Here is a 20,854-nt window from a genome sequence, read left to right on the forward strand (position 1 = left end):
TTAGTGCTCTGCCAGCAGTGACCCTGTCCTCTTCTCTGCTGACCATAGTCTTCTCCCTGCTAACCCCTTCACACTGCCTTGCTGACTCCTGTCCTCTGCACTGTTGTCCTCTGCCCTCTGCACTGCTGACCCTTGTCCTCTGCACTGCTGACCCCTGTCCTCTGTACTGCTGACCCTTGTCCTCTGCACTGCTGACCCCTGTCCTCTGCACTGCTGACCCATGCCCTCTGCCCTGCTGACCTCCGACCTCTGCCCTGCTGACCCCTGCCCTGCTGAGCCATGTACTCTGCCCTGTGGACCCCTGTCCTCTACACTGCTGACCCCTGCCCTCCATCCTGGTGACCTGATAACCCTTTTCTCCACCCTGCTGATCCGTGTCATATGCTCTGCTGTCCATGGTCATCTACACTGCTGACCCCTGTACACTACCCTACTGATTTTTGTACATTGTTCTTTGCTCTGATAACCCAATTTACACTGTCCTACAAACTAATGGCTTCTGTAGACTGCCCTATAAACTTCATATCCTATCTTCTGCCCTGCAGACCCCCTGTATACTACCCTACTGACCTCACATCCTCTGCCCCCTAAAATTTTTTACTGCACCCTACATCAGACAGGCTAGATCCAACCCTGCCCACCAGGAGCAGACGGGGGTATGGGCACTCACTGCCCAGAGCCAGGACAGAGGAAGCCTAGGACCTTGTATGGCAGACAAGGACTCATAAAGGGGATGGGAGTTAGGGATGTTCATCATTTCTTGTAGTGATGGGGGATGGGTAACTTTCCAGGATTGAACAATTACTATCCTGCAGAAGGGAGACAATGACAGATGATATTTCGGGAGTATGAGTTGTATTGGTGATGGGACGGCCTTTTGTACAGAAGTGAGAACTGTCTGATGTCTTTGCCTTCAGAGGAATGTATAGAGTTTTCTGCCTTTATTATGGTCAGGACAAAACATTACATTCATAGATTTGTAAATATGAAATATTGTATATAAATAATTTGTATTTACATTTCAAGCCAGCAGGTGGAGCTGAAATCACATTTCCACATGTTTACAGCCTGTCCTTCCTGGATCACTGTACAAACCATGTTATTTCCAGAGCTCTGTAGCTGAAGCTGTAATTTCCACTTGTAACTGATTGACTCAGAGAAGTGAGAGGAGAGGGGGGAGCAAATTACTGACCCCACCTGAGGGACCTCACTGGATATTCTGTGAAAATTGAGGACTAGCGCTCACTGTTGTTCTCCCTATTTTATTTTGAAATGTGACATTAATAATGGATAGCCTGAAATATCCGGATGTGATTTAATCACCACTGCCAAAGGTTCCAACACCAGCGCAAATAAGAGGGGTGAAAGAGGACAACCCTGACGGGTGCCTCTACCCAATGTAAAGAAGTCAGAGTTACAGCCTGGAAGCCTTATCCTCGTTTTAGGGGAATCGTATAGGGCATGCACACCGGCCAAGAAACCATCACTAAAGCCCATTTTCCGTAACAAAGAAAATAAATAAGGCCAAAGCACACTGTCAAAGGCCTTGTTTATGTCTAGACTCATCAACAGAACCTCTTTAGAATGTAGGTTGGCATCTTGAATAACATTTAGAGTGAGGTGAATATTATCAGTAATGAATCTGTCAGGAATGAAACCAGATTGGTCTGGAGAGACCAAAGAGGAGATAATAGGGGCCAACCTATCCGCCAATATGCGGCCAAATATTTTCAGATCATTATTCATTACTGAGATTGGTCTATAGTTTTGTGGTAAATGGTGATCTTTCTGTGGTTTGGGTATTAGAGACATATTGGCCAACAGCATCTCCTCAGGGAACTTACTACCCTGAAAAACGTCATTAAATAATGTTATTAAATAGGGAGCCAATGTGGAGGCAAAATGTTTATAATAGCTAGCGGTGAATCCGTCGGGGCCTGGTGCAGTGGATCTTTTTAGCACGCTAATCGCACAAGTTATTTCCTCTACAGTACAAGGGGCATTAAGAGAGGCAATCTGAGAAGGTGTAAGGGCAGGGAGGGGTATAGAGTCCAGCCACGAGTCCGATGAAGAAACAGACTCTGACTGGGGAGGAGCTAGTAGACCTGAATAAAAGTTTTCAAAAATACCCAAAACTTCCTGAGGTAAAGATGAAATAGCGCCCGAGGTAGTGCGCAACTTATAGACATGTGGAGGGCGCAAAGAGTGATTCAATTTCCTTGCAAACATAGTGGATGCTGAGTTGCTGTGTAACAAGTACGAGGCCTTCGACCAGCGGAGAGCTTTTTCAGTCTTTTGAGATAGTAGGGTGTTCAATTCTAAACGCTTTTGGGACAGCAACTGTTTATTAAGAAGAGATGGATTAGCAACATGACTACGATAATGTGCTTCTAAGTCTCGGGTAAGAAGTAGTATTTGTTGCCATCTTTTTCTATTCCTGGATGAGGCCATGGAAATAAGGCGGCCACGTAGGACCGCCTTATGGGCTACCCATAGTGTGGCTGAAGATATATCAGGGGTAGAATTAGACTGAAAGTATTCCCGGTTAGATGTAGCCACTTCTTGGCGAGAGTCAATATCTGTAAGCATAGAGTCATTAAGTCTCCAAGAGAAGGGGGTAGGTGCCAATCCTATAAACGTGATAGATAAAGCCATTACATCGTGATCCAACCAGGGGCTCAGGTGTATGCAGGCTGACCTAGAATTCGCTAGTAAAATAGGGGTACAATAGATATAGTCTAATCTGGCATAAGAGTCATGTGAGTGAGAATAAAATGAATAATCCCTGGCTCCTGCATTGTGCGCCCTCCAGGTGTCCACCAACTGGAGGGTATCTAATTTCTTAGTAAGGGATTTTGGAAAAGCCTGGGAAGATTGCGAGGAGGAGCTCCGGTCCAGAAGAGGGTTCGCCACCAGATTAAAATCCCCACCCACCAATAGATGGGGGGACAAGAACCTATCTAGAACGTCAAAAAATTTAGAAAAAAAAGACGCTTGTGCTGAATTTGGTGCAAAGATATTTGCAATAGTAAGTTCTCGACCTGAAAGGGTGCCTTTAAGAATAATAAATCTACTGTCCGGGTCACGATACACATGCTGAACCTCAAGGGGGAATGTATTATGTAGAAAGATAGCTACTCCTCTGCTCTTGGAGGAATGTAGAGTATAATACCCCTGCCTATAGGATTTATGAAAATATGTTGGGTGTTTTGCGGCTGCAAAATGTGTTTCCTGTAATAAAATAATTTTAGCCCCTAATTGCTTATATTGAAGAAAGGCTGTTATGCGCTTATTTGGTGAGTTGAAACCCTGGACATTATGCGAAATGCATTGAATTGCCATAATATACAAAAGTTGTAGTTATCAACATAAAAAGACACATTGAAAAGACATCTCCCAGTATTGTTTGGCTAGACACAAGGACCCGCGAGTCCACATCAGACAGATTAACAGGCAGTAGTAGCAGCATAGGGGACATCCTGATCCCAAGACAGGGGTCGTGACGTCCACAAGCCGGCATAAATCCAACATCATATATGAAAGCTTTGAAAAGAGAAAAATTAAAGAATAGAAATGAAGCTTTAATAGCTCCTATAATTATAAAGGTAACTGAAAAACATGGATCAGGCAGGCAGTATGCCATACATGAAAAAACAAGGAGTTCAAACATCAAAGGGCCAAATGGGCCCAAACCCTGCCTCCGTAAAACATGGAGAATGGAGCCTTCCACCCCACAATCGGGCGGTGACCCCTCCGGCCATGTCAGGCGGCAGGGTGGGGGAACGTGTTCAAGGGTTATGAAACCATGAGTTAATGGGCGATATTAAGAAGGTCCGAAGACCCTTGTTAAACTACAACACATCCAGTTATCAAGGAGAAAGCATACATAGGTCTCAGAAAGACAGAAATAGCACAACAGTGATCACAAATTTGCAAGCCCTTAAAATATAAAAGGTACAAATGGGCAAAATCCCTATAACCCGGTTTTTGTCTCAGTTACAATAAACTGTAGATCAGGATTGAGGGTTGGCAAAATCATAGGTAATAGACAGGTGAGCAAGGTCACGTCAACCCGGTTCTTGTCAGACTCTTCTTCTATCCCTCCATGGAGATGGGGTGTGCCAAATGGGAGAGACACGAGGGTTGGAGGGTGGGCGTTGAGGTGATGGGGCGTCCGCCAGGCCCAACTTGGCCAAGATTGCTCTACCTTCGGGAAGGGATGTGGCTATATATGTGCTCCCATTATGTGGAACTATCAGCTTAAAAGGGAAGCCCCACTTGTAGCGAATACGAGCTGAGAAAAGGGCAGTTGTAACTTCCTTCATTTTTCTGCGTTTCTCCAACGTAGTCGGAGAGACGTCTGGAAAGATTTGCAAAACCGAGCCCTTGAAGGAGATCGTTGAGGTGTTGCGAGCAGCTCTAAGGATATCTTCTTTGGTCAGAAAATCCTATAAATGTCTAACTTTGTGTCATGTCCTATTAAAAATAAAGCAGCATGTCACTTTCATGAGGCATCAACATTTGTCGGCCGCCTCCATGCCCAATAACTGAACCCTAACACCTAACATGGACCTTCACCCATCCACAGCCCTTTCCTCCTCTCCCCCCCCCCCCACACACACCCACAGAACAGATATCCATTTTTTTTTTTTTATACATGCTTTTACATAGGATGGCTGAAAAGAGAAAAAAGTCCATCTAGTTGGAGTGTGCAGATAGTTCCTGGAGGATAAAGGAGTTGATACCATTGAATGGCCCCCACGCTCCCCTGACCTAAATCCAATAGAACCCCTCTGGGATGTCATGTTTTGGTCTATCCGATACCGCCAGGTTGCACCTTAAACTATCCAGGAGCTCAGTGATGCCCTGACCCAGATCTGGGAGGAAATCCCCCAGGACACAATCCATGGTCTCATTAGGAACCTCTCCCGACATTGTCAGGCATGCATACAAGCACGTGGGAGCCACACAAACTACTGAGGACCATTTGGAGTTGCTGCAGTGACATTTGACCAAATGGACTAGTCTACTGCATAATTTCTTCACTTTGATTTTCGGGGTGTCTTTGAATTCAGTCCTCTGTAGGTCGATCATTTTCATTTCCATCAAACGATGGGGCATCCTTATGTTTCTCACACATTACCCCGTCCATGTCAGTATAGAGATCCAGCAGGAGATACATCCCCATTGAGATCTGATGGGTTCTCAAAGTGTTGCTTTCATTTCTATGAGCAGTGTATTATATGCATCTAGGAAAGAATTCAGGTTTTTTTTAACCCTTTCTTCTGCCATGTCCATACGTTGTATGTACCCGACAGCTGGGGGGGGGGGGATTTTCACAATCCAGGGGCTGCAGCCACCAGGATTTTGTATAAATCTGATAGGAAGACTCCTACCTGTAAGGTGGAAGCGGTCAGGTGGCTCCACTGCCGCTGATCGCTTCCATGACTCCCGGTTTTGATGTCCCCCAGTGGGAGTACTCCCACCAAGTACCGGGCTCTGCTTGCCCATCTGCAGGCCCGGGGAGTGATATGGCTGGTGTCGGCAGGTGGAGGGGTGAGAAGAGAGTGGAAGAGTATCCGCTCCCCTCCCCTTCTTTGTGTGATCCTGAAGGCGACATTCATGACGTCAATTCTGGGTCATGGCTGTCACTTTCCTATCTAGAATAGCCGGGGAAAGATGTATTGCAATGTGGTTTGCATTGCAATACATCTAATGGAGTCCAGAGGAGACATTGGTGGTCTTTTAGACCCTACATGTCTCAATAAAGAGACCCTGCCACAAAAAAAAATCACTTGGGGACTGAACAGAAACAGAAACGCACACGTCAGGGCACCTACCTGTGAGAATGTCGATTGTAATACACGTTACACACATGCCGGAGTGAGATCAATAATTCTAGCGCCAGACCTCCTCCGTAATGATAAACTGATGCGTCGTCTATAGAAAATACAGGGGACTGAAGATTGACGCATATTCATCAGAACACACAAATTTAAGGTTTGCCATGTTGGGTATTTATTTACTCAAAGTAACCTCATCTTTTTATTTTACCAAAAATGTGGGTAATTTATTGCGTTTGTTTGCCCTAAAACTACCTTTGTGGTAATATTGTGTGACATACAAAATTGGAACTACCACTATTTTATTCTCTAGGGTGTCTGCTTTCAGAAAATATATCATGTTTCATGGGTTTGTATAACCTTCAGGCCTAACATTATTTTTTAAACGTGTGCAAAAAAAAAATGCAAAAATGGTTCTGGCAGTGAAAGGGTTGAAGCAATCCACTGAGCTGGACAGAACCAACACCTGAGGGAGTCTATTCCACAGTTTCACAGCTCTTACTATGAAGAAGCCTTTCCGTGTTTGTAGAATAATCTCTTCACATCCATACATAAAGAGCGCCCCCTTGTCCTCTGTGATGACCTCAAGATGAATAACTCTACACTGAGATCATTATATGGACCCCTTATGTACTATACATGGAGATCATATCCCCCTTATGTATTATACATGGAGATCATATCCCCCCCTTATGTATTATACATGGAGATCATATCCCCCCTTATGTATTATACATGGAAATCATATCCCCCCTTATGTATTATACATGGAGATCATATCCCCCTTATGTATTATACATGGAGATCATATCCCCCTTATGTATTATACATGGAGATCATATCCCCCTTATGTATTATACATGGAGATCATATCCCCCTTATGTATTATACATGGAGATCATATCCTCCCTTATGTATTATACATGGTGATCATATCACCCCCCTATGTATTATACATGGAGATCATATCCCCCCTTATGTATTATACATGGAGATCATATCCCCCCTTATGTATTATACATGGTGATCATATCCCCCCTTATGTATTATACATGGAGATCATATCCCCCTTATGTATTATACATGGAGATCATATCCCCCTTATGTATTATACATGGTGATCATATCCCCCCTTATGTATTATACATGGTGATCATATCCCCCCTTACGTATTATACATGGTGATCATATCCCCCCTTATGTATTATACATGGTGATCATATCCCCCCTTATGTATTATACATGGAGATCATATCCCCCCTTATGTATTATACATGGAGATCATACCCCCCCTTATGTATTATACATGGAGATCATATCCCCCCTTATGTATTATACATGGTGATCATATCCCCCCTTATGTATTATACATGGAGATCATATCCCCCCTTATGTATTATACATGGAGATCATATCCCCCTTATGTATTATACATGGTGATCATATCCCCCCTTATGTATTATACATGGAGATCATATCCCCCCTTATGTATTATACATGGTGATCATATCCCCCCTTATGTATTATACATGGAGATCATATCCCCCCTTATGTATTATACATGGAGATCATATCCCCCCCTTATGTATTATACATGGAGATCATATCCTCCTTATGTATTATACATGGAGATCATATCCCCCCTTATGTATTATACATGGTGATCATATCCCCCTTATGTATTATACATGGAGATCATATCCCCCTTATGTATTATACATGGAGATCATATCCCCCTTATGTATTATACATGGAGATCATATCCCCCTTATGTATTATACATGGAGATCATATCCCCCCTTATGTATTATACATGGAGATCATGTCCCCCCCCTTATGTATTATACATGGAGATCATATCTCCCTTATGTATTATATATGGAGATCATATCCCCCTTATGTATTATACATGGAGATCATATCCCCCCTTATGTATTATACATGGAGATCATATCCCCCCTTATGTATTATACATGAAGATCATATCCCCCCTTATGTATTATACATGGTGATCATATCCCCCCTTATGTATTATACATGGAGATCATATCCCCCCTTATGTATTATACATGGAGATCATATCCCCCCTTATGTATTATACATGGAGATCATATCCCCCCTTATGTATTATACATGGAGATCATATCCCCCCCTTATGTATTATACATGGAGATCATATCCCCCCTTATGTATTATACATGGAGATCATATCCCCCTTATGTATTATACATGGAGATCATATCCCCCCTTATGTATTATACATGGAGATCATATCCCCCCTTATGTATTGAACATGGAGATCATATCCCCCCCTTATATATTATACATGGAGATCATATCCCCCCTATGTATTATACATGGAGATCATATCCCCCCTTATGTATTATACATGGAGATCATATCCCCCCTTATGTATTATACATGGAGATCATATCCGCCCCTTATGCATTATACATGAAGATCATATCCCCCCTTATGTATTATACATGGTGATCATATCCCCCCTTATGTATTATACATGGAGATCACATCCCCCCTTATGTATTATACATGGAGATCATATCCCCCTTTATGTATTATACATGGAGATCATATCCCCCCTTATGTATTATACATGGATATCATATCCCCCCTTATGTATTATACATGGAGATCATATCCCCCTTATGTATTATACATTGAGATCATATCCCCCCCCCTATGTATTATACATGGAGATCATATCCCCCCTTACGTATTATACATGGAGATCATATCCCCCTTTATGTATTATACATGGAGATCATATCCCCCCCTTATGTATTATACATGGAGATCATATCCCCCTTATGTATTATACATGGAGATCATATCCCCCCCTTATGTATTATACATGGAGATCATATCCCCCCTTATGTATTATACATGGAGATCATATCCCCCTTTATGTATTATACATGGAGATCATATCCCCCCCTTATGTATTATACATGGAGATCATATCCCCCCTTATGTATTATACATGGAGATCATATCCCCCTTTATGTATTATACATGGAGATCGTATCCCCCTTATGTATTATACATGGAGATCATATCCCCCCTTATGTATTATATATGGAGATCATATCCCCCCCTTATGTATTATACATGGAGATCATATCCCCCTTATGTATTATACATGGAGATCATATCCCCCCCTTATGTATTATACATGGAGATCATATCCCCCTTATGTATTATACATGGAGATCATATCCCCCCTTATGTATTATACATGGAGATCATATCCCCCCTTATGTATTATACATGGAGATCATATCCCCCTTATGTATTATACATGGAGATCATGTCCCCCTTAATCTCCTCTTCTCAGTAGAGAATACATTCAGTTCCTCTAATCTTTCCTCATAGCTGATCTCCTCCATGCCTCTTATCAGTTTAGTTGCCCTTCTCTGTACTTTCTCCAGTTCCCCGATGTTCTTTTTGTGAATTGGAGCCCAAAACTGAACTCCATATTCTGGATTAAGTATTACTAACGATTTGTACCGGGGTGAGGGGGGGGGGTGATATCTCTCTCTCTGGAATCTATACCTCTCCTAATACAAGAGAGGATTTTGCTCTCTTTAGAACCTTGGGGTACCCCACTGACACCCCTAGACCATTCAGAGTATGAATCATTAACCACTACTCTCTGAATATGATCTTTTAGCCAGTTTTCTATGCATTTACATACAGATTTTTCCAAGCCTGTAGACTTTACCTCTCACATTAGCCGTGTGTGGGGAATTGTGTCAAACACTTTTGCAAAATCCAAGTATACCACCAAGTATACCACGTCCACCGCCACCCCTCTGTCCAAGTATACCAAGTATACCACGTCCACAGCCATCCCTCGTGGGTTTATGTCATCTGGTCCAGGGGCTTTATTCACCTTTATTCTGTCTAAATGACAGTGACAGTAGTTTATTTGATTTGGTATGTCCTCTGCATATCGGCGGTCAGCATGCCCTTGCATACTGGTGGTCAGTGTGTGTCCCTGCATACTGGTTGTCAGCATGCCCCTGATTACTGGTGGTAAGGGCGCCCCTGCATGCTGGTGGTCAGTGTGTCCCTGCATACTGGAGGTCAGCGAGTTCCTGCATACTGGTTGTCAGCGAGCCCCTGTATACTAGTTGTCAGGGAGCCCCTGTGTACTGGTGGTAAGAGTGCCCCTGCATACTGGTTGTCAGTGCTCCCCTGTATACTGGTTGTCAGGGCGCCCTTGCATACTGGTGGTCAGTGTGTCCCTGCATACTGGTTGTCAGCGCGCCCCTGCATACTGGAGGTCAGCGAGTTCCTGCATACTGGTTGTCAGCGAGCCCCTGTATACTAGTTGTCAGGGAGCCCCTGTGTACTGGTGGTAAGAGTGCCCCTGCATACTGGTTGTCAGGGCGCCCCTGTATACTGGTGGTCAGGGCGCCCTTGCATACAGGTAGTCAGGGCATTTTTCTCAAATAATTTGCGCAGGATCCAACCACGCTTCCACCACAATAAAATGACCCCCTCTGAGGAGGAGAGCATGTCGCATCAAATGGTTGCTCTGTCCATACTGTACTAACAGTGGGCATTGTTATATACCAGGAGTGCAATACACACAGAGGGTTCAGGAGTGTGTATGCACAGAGTGATGGGTTGAGGAGAGTGCAGTGTGCTGCTTACAGTGTGCAGGCTTCAGAAGTGGCTACATGCATAGTGCATGATTCAGTGTTTGGACATGTGCTATGTACATAGTGCCGGGTTTAATAGTGCACTACGTACACAGCACAGCGATCAGGAGTGCGCTACATACACAGCGCAGGGTTCAAGAGTGCGCTATGTACACAGTGCAAGATTCAGGAGTGCGCTATGTACACAGCACAGGATTCAGGAGTGCACTACATACACAGCACAGGGTTCAGGAGTGTGCTACATACACAGTACAGGATTCAGGAGTGCGCTACATACGCAGTACAGGGCTCAGAATTGCTATATGTACACAGCGCAGGGTTTCAGGAGTATGCTACATACCACTGTGCAGGGTTTAGGAGTGTGCTACGTACACAGCGCAGAGTTAAGAAGTGTGCTACGTACACAGTGCAGGTCTTAGAAGTGATCTATGTACACAGCGCAGGGCTCAGGAGTGAGCTATGTACACAGCGCAGGGTTCAGGAGTGCGCAACGTACACAGTGCAGGGTTCAGGAGTGCACTACGTACACAGCACAGGGTCCAAGAGTGCTCTACGTACACATCACAGGGTTCAGGAGTGCGCTATGTACACAGTGCAGTGGAGGCAGGGAGGGATGGGTGAATAGATTGAAGGAGGAAGGGATGGGTCAATGGAGGAAGGGAAGCTTGGATGGATGGAGGATTGATTGGATAGAGGGAGGGATAAGTGGATGGATGGATAGATGGAAGGAGGGATGGCTAGAAGGAGGGAGGAATAGAGGGAAGGATGGATGAAAGGAAGGATGGAGGGATTAATGGAAAGACGGAGGGAAGGATGGATGGGAGGAGAGAGGGATGTATGGGAGGAGAGAGGGATGTATGGAAGGAGGGAGGGATGTATGGAAGGAGGGAGGGAGGGATGTATGGAAGGAGGGAGGGAGGGATGTATGGAAGGAGGGAGGGATGGATGGAAGGAGAGAGTGATGGATGGAAGGAGGGAGGGATGGATGGAAGGAGGGAGGGAGGGATGTATGGAAGGAGGGAGGGATGGATGGAAGGAGGGAGGGATGGATGGAAGGAGGGAGGGAGGGATGGATGGAAGGAGAGAGGGATGGATGGAAGGAGAGAGGGATGGATGGAAGGAGGGAGGGATGGATGGATGGAAGGAGGGAGGGATGGATGGATGGAAGGAGGGAGGGATGTATGGAAGGAGGGAGGGAGGGATGTATGAAAGGAGGGAGGGATGTATGGAAGGAGAGAGGGATGGATGGAAGGAGGGAGGGAGGGATGTATGAAAGGAGGGAGGGATGGATGGAAGGAGGGAGGGATGGAGGAATGGAAGGAGGGAGGGATGGAGGAATGGAAGGAGGGAGGGATGGTTTTGGATGGATGGAGGGAGAGGCAGTGTATTCCATACTGTAGAAACAATCCTGCTCTCTCCATGCTGGCAGAAGCCGTTTCTTTCCCTTTATACCAAGTGTAGGAAAACAGCTCCCATCACTGCAGGCTGGAGAATCTGCCTCCTGTAGTCCATCATCCACTGCAGGATGTTCTCTCCTCTCCCCTCCCCCTCCCATGCAGCTGCTGGCACCGCCTCCTGTTACAGCTTAGAAAACAAATCAGGTGGGCTGGGGAAGGGGGTAGGTACAGTGCTTTCTGATTGGCTAAGGAGGCAGCATAGAGGATGTATATCAATCTGCCTCTGAAACCAGCCTGCCGGGACTCACTAAAGGTAATCAAATTATGAGGCCAGAACAGCTGTATCCCTCCACAGAGTCCCCAGCCTTCTGGTATAAATAGAGGAAGTGCAGGAACCTGAAATTAAAACAACACTGTGACATATGCAAATAGCCGCATCTGAATTTTGGGGGGGCTATAGGAATGTTTTGGGGTCAGCACCTCCAAGTACCCGGCTGGATCTCAGAGTCCCTCACATAGAAGATTTATATCAGAGTCCTGCAGAATATGAGATCATTTATAGTAGAATTCTCCCCTCATCTCCTGGATCTCGGAGTCCCTCACATAGAAGATTTATATCAGAGTCCTGCAGAATATGAGATCATTTATATTAGAGTTCTCACCTCAGGTACTGCAGAGTACAGCCAGGATGTCGGAGTCCCTCACACAGAAGTCTCATTCCAGAGTCTTGGAGATCATTATCTGATAAATCCAGGCTGGTGAGGGATGGGTTAGTCATCAGAATGGAGCGGAGATCATCACAGCAGGAGGAAGTGAGACGACATTCAAACAACCTGCAGAGACAAATACAGACAAATGAGAGTATATTAGGGAAAGAACCAACAACTCTTAGGGTATGGTCATCATAAAACTCATAGAAAAGAAAGAAGGAAGAAGATAATGGGGTCCCATCATCAAGGGAGAAAAGTCAGTAAATCCCCTTCTGATGATCCATGGAAGGGGGAGGGGTGTAAATCTCTCCAGCAGTCCATTCACTCTGTAGGAAGCTTGTCTCTGGAGTAGAATGTCTCCCATATCATTACTGAGATCACACAGAGAAATGATGAGCAGATACTGAACAGGAGCAGACAAGGCCTGACATAGGGGGACTCAGGGGGAACTTGGTCAGGAGATGATCCAGAAGTCTTTGGTGAAGTCACACATCTGCACATAGAATTCATAGCACAGACACACATGACACACAAAGTCCACTTTCTTGTTGATATCACCCAGAAAACCTGGAATTCAAAAATTGTCCAAACCCTCCAGATGGAGAATATAAGGAGGACGATCCTCACCAGAGGAGAGCTCTACTCATTTTATGGAGAAATCATTTGTAATGAGGAAACCAAACAGAAAGGAACAAAATACAAGAAGATGAAGCCGACTGCCCAGCTCTACATAGTATAATATGTGGTTGTGGAGGGACTCCGGAGGGGTTATGTCCATAGGATACCACCTTCATACCTGAACAGAACCCTCACCAGCATGGCTGGATATAGGGGGGTGTTGGGGTGGGCTGTGCCCCCCTAGATTTTGGTTGTGTCCCCCCTGGCCGGCAGAGTGTCTTTCCCATCCCAACACTGGAATGTGCAGCCTGGAGCAGTGAAGTGTGATGAGTAAAGCTCAGACAGTGGCAGTGGTAGACAAGAGAGAGGCTGTGCTGTGTCCTCCCCTCCTGTCAGTGCCGCGCTCCTCCACACAGCACATCACTCAGGATCGCTGGTTTGGGCTGCACACAGTGTAACTACCAGCACTCTTCCTCCTCCAAGGACTGCTCATGTCCCAGCAGGAGGAAATGTGTATGAGGCGGGTGATTCCACTGTGTGCCGTCCGAACCAGCGATCCTGTGTGATGCGCTGTGTGGAGGAGCACGGCACTGACAGGAGGGGGAGGACACAGCACAGCCTATCTCCTGTCTCCTGTGGGGGGGGGGGGGGGCTTGCAGGTGGGGGAACATAATGTGAGGGGTTGGGGGGGTGTAACTTGTTCTTGGAATTTGTGCTTGGAATGAGAGGTAGTGGGACTGGTGACTATTTGTGTTGCGGAGGGTAACTGGGGGCGGAGGGCAATATTTTCTAAAAGGGGGGATTTGGGTGGAAGGATACGTGCTATTAATTGGAATGAAGGGGATATGTACTGGGGGGGGGGGAATGGGGGGAATAGTCTAGGACTAGGAAGGGGTAATGGGGGAGATATGTGTTTGGAGTGGGGATTGGCGGGATATGTGTGTGTAGGGGGGATTGGTGGGATGTGTTAGGAAGGAGAGACATATTAGGAGGGTGGCTATATGCTAGGTGGGGTATTGGGGAGGGGGAATATGCTAGGACTAGGAGTGGGGATTGGGGGAGATATACCTCCTTCCTGGAGTTTGCATGTTCTCCCTGTGCCTGTGTGGGTTTTCTCGGGTACTTCGGTTTCCTCTCACACTCCAAAGACATGCTGGTAGGTTAATTGGCTCCTGTCTAAATTGTCCCTAGTATGTGTATGTATGAATGTGAGTTAGGGACCTTAAATTGTGCGCTCCTCGGGGGCGGGGACTGATGTGAATGTACAATATATATGTAAAGTGCTGCGTAAATTGAGGGCACTACATAAGTACCTGAAATAATGAATAAAATATGTGTTAGGAGTTGGGGGGGGGGCGTATTAGGAGGGGGAACATAGTAGGAGGGGGGGATATGTGCTAAGTGGTGGGATTGGGGAGGGGGAATATGCTAGGACTAGGAGAGGGGATTGGGGGAGATATGGGTTAGGAGTGGGGAGGAACGTAAAAGGACGGGGGATTGTGGGGATATGTGCTAGGTGGGGTATTGAGGAGGGGGAGAATGCTAGGACTAGGAGGGGGGATTGGGGGAGATATGTGTTAAGAGTGGGGGGGAACAAATTAGAAGGGGGATTGAGGGAATATGTGCTAAGTGGGGGGATTGTGGATCGGGAATATGCTAGGACTAGGAGGAAGGATTGGGGGAGATATGTGTTTGGAGGGATATGTGTTGGGGGGACGTATTAGGAGGGGGGATTGCGAGATATGTGATAGGTGGGGGATTGGGTAGGAATATGTGCAAGGAGGGAGTTTGGTTGGATATGTGTTAGGAGAGGGGATTGGGGTGGAGGAATTTGGGCTAGGAGGGGAATATTTTTTTTTTTGGGGGGGGGGATTTGTGCTAGGCAGGGGTAGGGGAATTTGGGTTAAGAGGAGAGGGCTGGGGAGGATTTGTGTTAGGAGGGGGCAGTTTGGGGGTTCTTAATTTGGAGAAGAGTAATTTGGAGGGGGTTGTGCTAGGAGGGGGGATGAGAGAGGATTATGCTTGGAGGGGGTTTGGGCGATAAGATTTGTTCTGGGAGGGGGATTTGGCAGGGAGGATTTCTGCTAAGATGGGAAATTTGAGGATAGTATGATGTGTGCTAGGAACAGGCTCAAAAATTTAAGTCCTGAGCTACTAGCCAAGCCTTAGGAGTTACTCATCACCAGTTGCCCCACCCAACCCCTACCCTTCCCCGCCCCTACCTCCACCCCTAAACACACCCTCGTAAATGATCTCATGAAATTACACTGTTAAATGTTATCCACATTACATTAGGGTCCCCAGAGTCCCCCCACATTACATCTGGGTCCCCAGAGTCCCCCCACATTACATCAGGGTCCCCAGAGTCTCCCCACATTACATCAGGGCCTCCAATGTTCCCCTAAACACGCCATCATAGTAAGACCATGCACCGCATACAACCATAACCCCCCATAATCTTTCACTCACCAAACCATAATTGTACCAATCATATCCTACCTTCTATCCAACCCAGCAGTACCTCCAATGTCCCCCATACTCCACCACCCAGAATAATCACATCATCCTGAACCCGACCAAACCACCCATACATGTATGTTTACACTCAGACACATGTACATAAACATACACAGAGACACATGTACACACACATGTACAGTACATACACACACACTTATACATACATACTGTAGTGACTTTTGGGGGACTATTTATCAAAAACATAATTTCATTCCAACAGCAACAAGCCCAGCCGTCTGTTAAGGGTTAACCTTTCTTGGTGAGAATTCAAATGACCTTCTAGTGAAATTACCGACACAATGAGTGGAAGAGATTTGTTCCAGAGACAAGAGGTTATTTGAATTTCTACAGGTTGTTAAACAGGCCCAGAAGAGAGACAATTGTGAGAGCTTATGTTGGTGACTCTAATGCAGGCCATAGACGGGTCGAAAATCGGCCGATTTTTCGGCCGAAAATAAAATCGGCCGATTTTCGGATCGTTAGTGGGCTATTTGGTCGGCCGTTTTTCGGTATTTTGGCCGTTTTAGTTTTTCTGTAAAGTTGGAAAAAAATCGGCCGATTTTGCCAATCGGCCGATTTTCGCGGCAATTAGTGGGCAAATCGGCCGATTTTTTGCCGATAAAAAATCTGCGCATGAGCAGTGACCTGCAAGAGGAAGACAAAAAGAAGAAAAAGAAGAAGAGGATGAAGAAGAGGATGAAGAAGAAGAAGAAGAGGATGAAGAAGAGGATGAAGAAGAAGAAGAAGAGGAAGAAGAAGAGGATGATGAAGAAGAAGAAGAGGATGAGGATGATGAAGAAGAAGAGGATGAGGATGAAGACGAAGAAGAGGACGAGGATGAGGAAGAAGAAGAAGAGGATGAGGATGTAGAAGAAGAAGAGGATTAGGATGAAGAAGAAGAGGATGAGGATGAGGAAGAAGAAGAAGAGGAAGAGGAAGAAGAAGAAGAAGAAGAAGAAGAAGAAGAAGAAGAGGATGAGGATGAAGAAGAAGAAGAAGAAGAAGAGGATGAGGATGAAGAAGAGGATGAGGATGAAGAAGAGGATGAGGATGAAGAAGAAGAAGAGGATGAGGATGATGATGAGGATGAAGAAGAGGATGAGGATGAAGAAGAAGAAGAGGATGATGATGAAGAAGAAGAGGATGAGGATGAAGAAGAGGATGAGGATGAAGAAGAAGAGGATGAGGATGAAGAAGAAGAGGATGAGGATGATGATGAAGAAGAAGAGGATGAGGATGAAGAAGAAGAAGAAGAAGAAGAAGAGGATGAGGATGAAGAAGAAGAAGAAGAAGTAGGATGAAAATAAGAAGATATCCAGTCCAGCAAAAAGTGTCTCTGCAGAGAGCTCCGCTATTTCTTTGACAGTTCTCTGACAGTTCTTTGACATTTACAGCGGTTGCAACAATGTATCTATTTGTTTCCAAATAAAAACATCTGTATCCTAAATGGAAACAAATAGATACAATGTTTCAACCGCTGTAAATGTGAAGGAACTGTCAGAGAACTGTCAGAAATAGCGGAGCTCTCTGCAGGGACACTTTTTGCCAGCTGTAGAAGGGATGAAAATCGGCCAATTTTTTTTACCATTGATGGTAACGTTGGCCGCTTGAACGACTGAATGTTCGTTTTTTAAAAGAAAAATCTGCCGTTTTTCTCCCCATCTACAGTTGTGGCCAAAATTATTCAACCCCCAATGCTGTAAAGGGGTTTAGGGACTATAGTGTACATTTGGAATTGTATTCAGAATCAAATCCTACAAGGACGTTGTAACTACCCAAATGCAACTAAAATGACATCAATTGTTTATGTAATACAGTAGTAAATGGTTCTTATGTGGTTTCTTCATTGCCACAATTATTCAACCCCTTAAAGACTACCACTCTGAAGAACAGAGGTTCATACAGGTGCTTTCCATCAGGTATTGAAAACACCTGTGGATGTCACCGAGCAGCAATCAAGCATAATAAGCACCAATTAGGCAGCTTTAAAATGACTGTGATACTCAGCTCCTTCTAGACATTTACTGGTGTGGTTACAAACATGGTGAAGGCAAGAGAATGGTCCAGGAAGACAAGAGAAGAGGTGATTTCTCTTCACAGGAAGGGCAATGGCTATAAGAAGATTGCAAAGATGTTAAACATACCAAGAGACACCTTAGGAAGCATCATTCGCAAATTCAAGGCAAAGGGCACTGTTGAAACGCTACCTGGTCGTGGCAGAAAGAAGATGCTGACTTCGACTGCTGTGCGCTACCTGAAGCGTAGAGTGGAGAGAAGTCCCCGTGTGACTGCTGAGGAACTGAGAAAAGATTTGTCAGATGTGGGTACAGAAGTTTCAGCCCAGACAATAAGACGCACACTGCGTAATGAAGGCCTCCGTGCCAGAACTCCCAGGCGTACCCCCTTGCTGTCTCCAAAGAATAAGAAGAGTCGACTGCAGTATGCCAAAAGCCATGTGGACAAACCACAAAAGTTGTGGGATAGTGTTCTGTGGACTGATGAAACAAAATTAGAACTGTTTGGGCCCATGGATCAACGCTATGTTTGGAGGAGGAAGAACAAGGCCTATGATGAAAAGAACACCTTGCCTACTGTGAAGCATGGTGGAGGGTCAATCATGCTTTGGGGCTGTTTTGCTTCTGCAGGTACAGGGAAGCTTCAGCGTGTGCAAGGTACCATGAATTCTCTTCAGTACCAGGAGATATTGGATGGAAACGTGATGCAGTCCGTCACACACCTGAGGCTTGGGAGACGTTGGACCTTTCAACAGGACAATGATCCCAAGCATACCTCCAAGTCCACTAGAGCATGGTTGCAGAGGAAAGGCTGGAACATTTTGGAGTGGCCATCGCAGTCACCAGACTTAAATCCGATTGAGAACCTCTGGTGGGACTTAAAGAAAGCAGTTGCAGTGCGCAAGCCTAAGAATGTGACTGAACTGGAGGCCTTTGCCCATGAAGAATGGGCGAAGATACCCGTAGATCGCTGCAAGACACTTGTGTCAAGCTATGCTTCACGTTTAAAAGCTGTTATAACTGTAAAAGGATGCTGTACTAAGTACTAAGATTGAATGTCACTTGGGGGTTGAATAAAACTGATAATGCTGTGAGCACAGAAAAGACATTTGTGGTTATTTCATTATAACTGTTATGTTATATTTGTCTGACCTACAAGTGCCTCTTTAATGTAAATGTAAGCAAGATGACTGAATGATCAAAAGCAATGTCAAACTGGCCAAAACACTCAATTTCAGTGGGGGTTGAATAATTTTGGCCACAACTGTATGGCCTGCATAAGACTGGCAAAGTATGTTATCTCAACAAATTGCCATTGTCCATTGGAGTTGAGGAGATTTCACCTACAAAAAACTAATTAGAAAGTCAAATACAACATTGGACTTCCAAACAGTGAGTCACCACACCTGACCAAATTAACAATAAGTGAGACAATACTTATAAGTCTGAGAAGATTAAACAAAACCTTGGAGAGAGTGATAAGCCAACAGACTCCTCAAACAAAGGCTACAAGGATGGTTGTTTACCCTATTTCCTGTGTCATTCCTAAGACCAAAAGGTGAAACTTAGAACTTATATTTCTACCCACAAAGACATTAAAGAAGAGACATATTATTCACACTCTTTTTCAAACAAAAATATATTCAGCAGAGTTGGGGATTGCATACCACTAAATTAAGTATGAAATGGTGAAAAGTAAGATATTTTGTGAATTGGTATCAGTTGTATGTTTCCATCAGAAAGCAAATGTTTCACACAAGTTTGAACCTCAGGGAAATGAATAACTGAATACACATATATCTTCTATGGTTCCTATCCAGAACATTATAGGTAGAATCAAATATATTTGGATGAGACGTATATTTAATATCTAAAATCACCTTGGTTTCCACCTAAGGTATGAGTCATCATAAATACTCAAATTGTTTTGTGATCCCTGACTGCCCCCTAGTGGACAGGTGAGAGATATCTTAGGTACATACACCTCTCGACCGGCCAATCAAAAAGCCTGTTGGGAGGGTCTTTTAGAACAATGGTTTGGATGGTATAAAAAAGCCATGCACCTCATTTAGAAAAAAGAAGCTGAGAAAAAGACAACAAGAAAACAACACAGAAAAAACCCAAGGAAACCGACAAGCTGAAGAAATCTGACGAGGCTGAAATCTATCCCATCTGAAGAACTAATACTTAATCTTTTCAAACTTTTAAAAACTTCTACTAAACTTCTAAATCTCTGAACTTCTACCATCCTACATTTTTCCAACATCACCACCTATTGCACTATCTCTCACTTGCTCCCTGCGGCCATTCCTGAAGGCGTTTCAATTGCCAGCTGAGTCCACTGGGAAGGCGTCATAATTAGAGATGAGCAAATCGAACCAGGCGAACCGGAATTCGAGTCGAATTTCAGGAAATATTCGATTTGCGTCAAATCCGAAATTTTGCCTACTTCGGGTGCGCAAATCGAATATTTCCCGATCAGCCGGCAAAAGTGTCTCTGCAGTGAGCTCCGCTATTTCTGACAGTTCTCTGACAGAAGGAACACATGTACAGCGGTTGAAACATTGTATCTATTAGTTTCCATTTAGGATACAGATGTTTCAACCACTGTACATGTGAAGAAGCTGTCAGAGAACTGTCAGAAATAGAGGAACTCTGCACATACACTTTTTGCCGGTTTGGAATTCTTATTTTCATCCTACTTCTTCTTCTTCTTCTTCTACTTCTTCATCCTCATCCTCAGAAGAAGAAGAGGATGAGGATGAAGAAGAAGAAGAAGAAGAAGTAGAATGAAAATAAGAATAATTCCAAGCCGGCAAAAAGTGTATGTGCAGAGTTCCTCTATTCTGCAGATACACTTAGAGGAGCTCTGCACATACACTTTTTGCCGGCTTGGAATTAATCTTATTTTCATCCTACTTCTTCTTCTTCTTCATCCTCATCCTCATCCTCAGAAGAAGAAGAAGAAGAAGAGGATGAGGATGAAGAAGAAGAAGAAGAAGTAGGATAAAAATAAGAATAATTCCAAGCCGGCAAAAAGTGTATGTGCAGAGTTCCTCTATT

At 44.6% G+C, this 20,854-nt stretch overlaps 1 protein-coding gene across 1 annotated transcript in view; it reads right to left on the minus strand.

Annotated features, from left to right (window-relative positions):
- The window catches only part of LOC149456141 (NACHT, LRR and PYD domains-containing protein 12-like), a 133,021-nt gene that overhangs the window by 27,972 nt on the left and 84,195 nt on the right, over window positions 1-20,854 (minus strand). Inside the window, 1 exon segment of the mRNA XM_089685378.1 lies at window positions 12,591-12,761. Within this exon segment, the coding sequence (XP_089541504.1) occupies window positions 12,591-12,761 (171 nt within the window).

The sequence above is a fragment of the Staurois parvus genome, unplaced genomic scaffold (genome assembly GCF_062004578.1).
Source record: "Staurois parvus isolate SC_StPar_1 unplaced genomic scaffold, SC_StPar_1.0 ptg000374l, whole genome shotgun sequence".
NCBI classification, from domain to species: Eukaryota; Metazoa; Chordata; class Amphibia; order Anura; family Ranidae; genus Staurois; species Staurois parvus.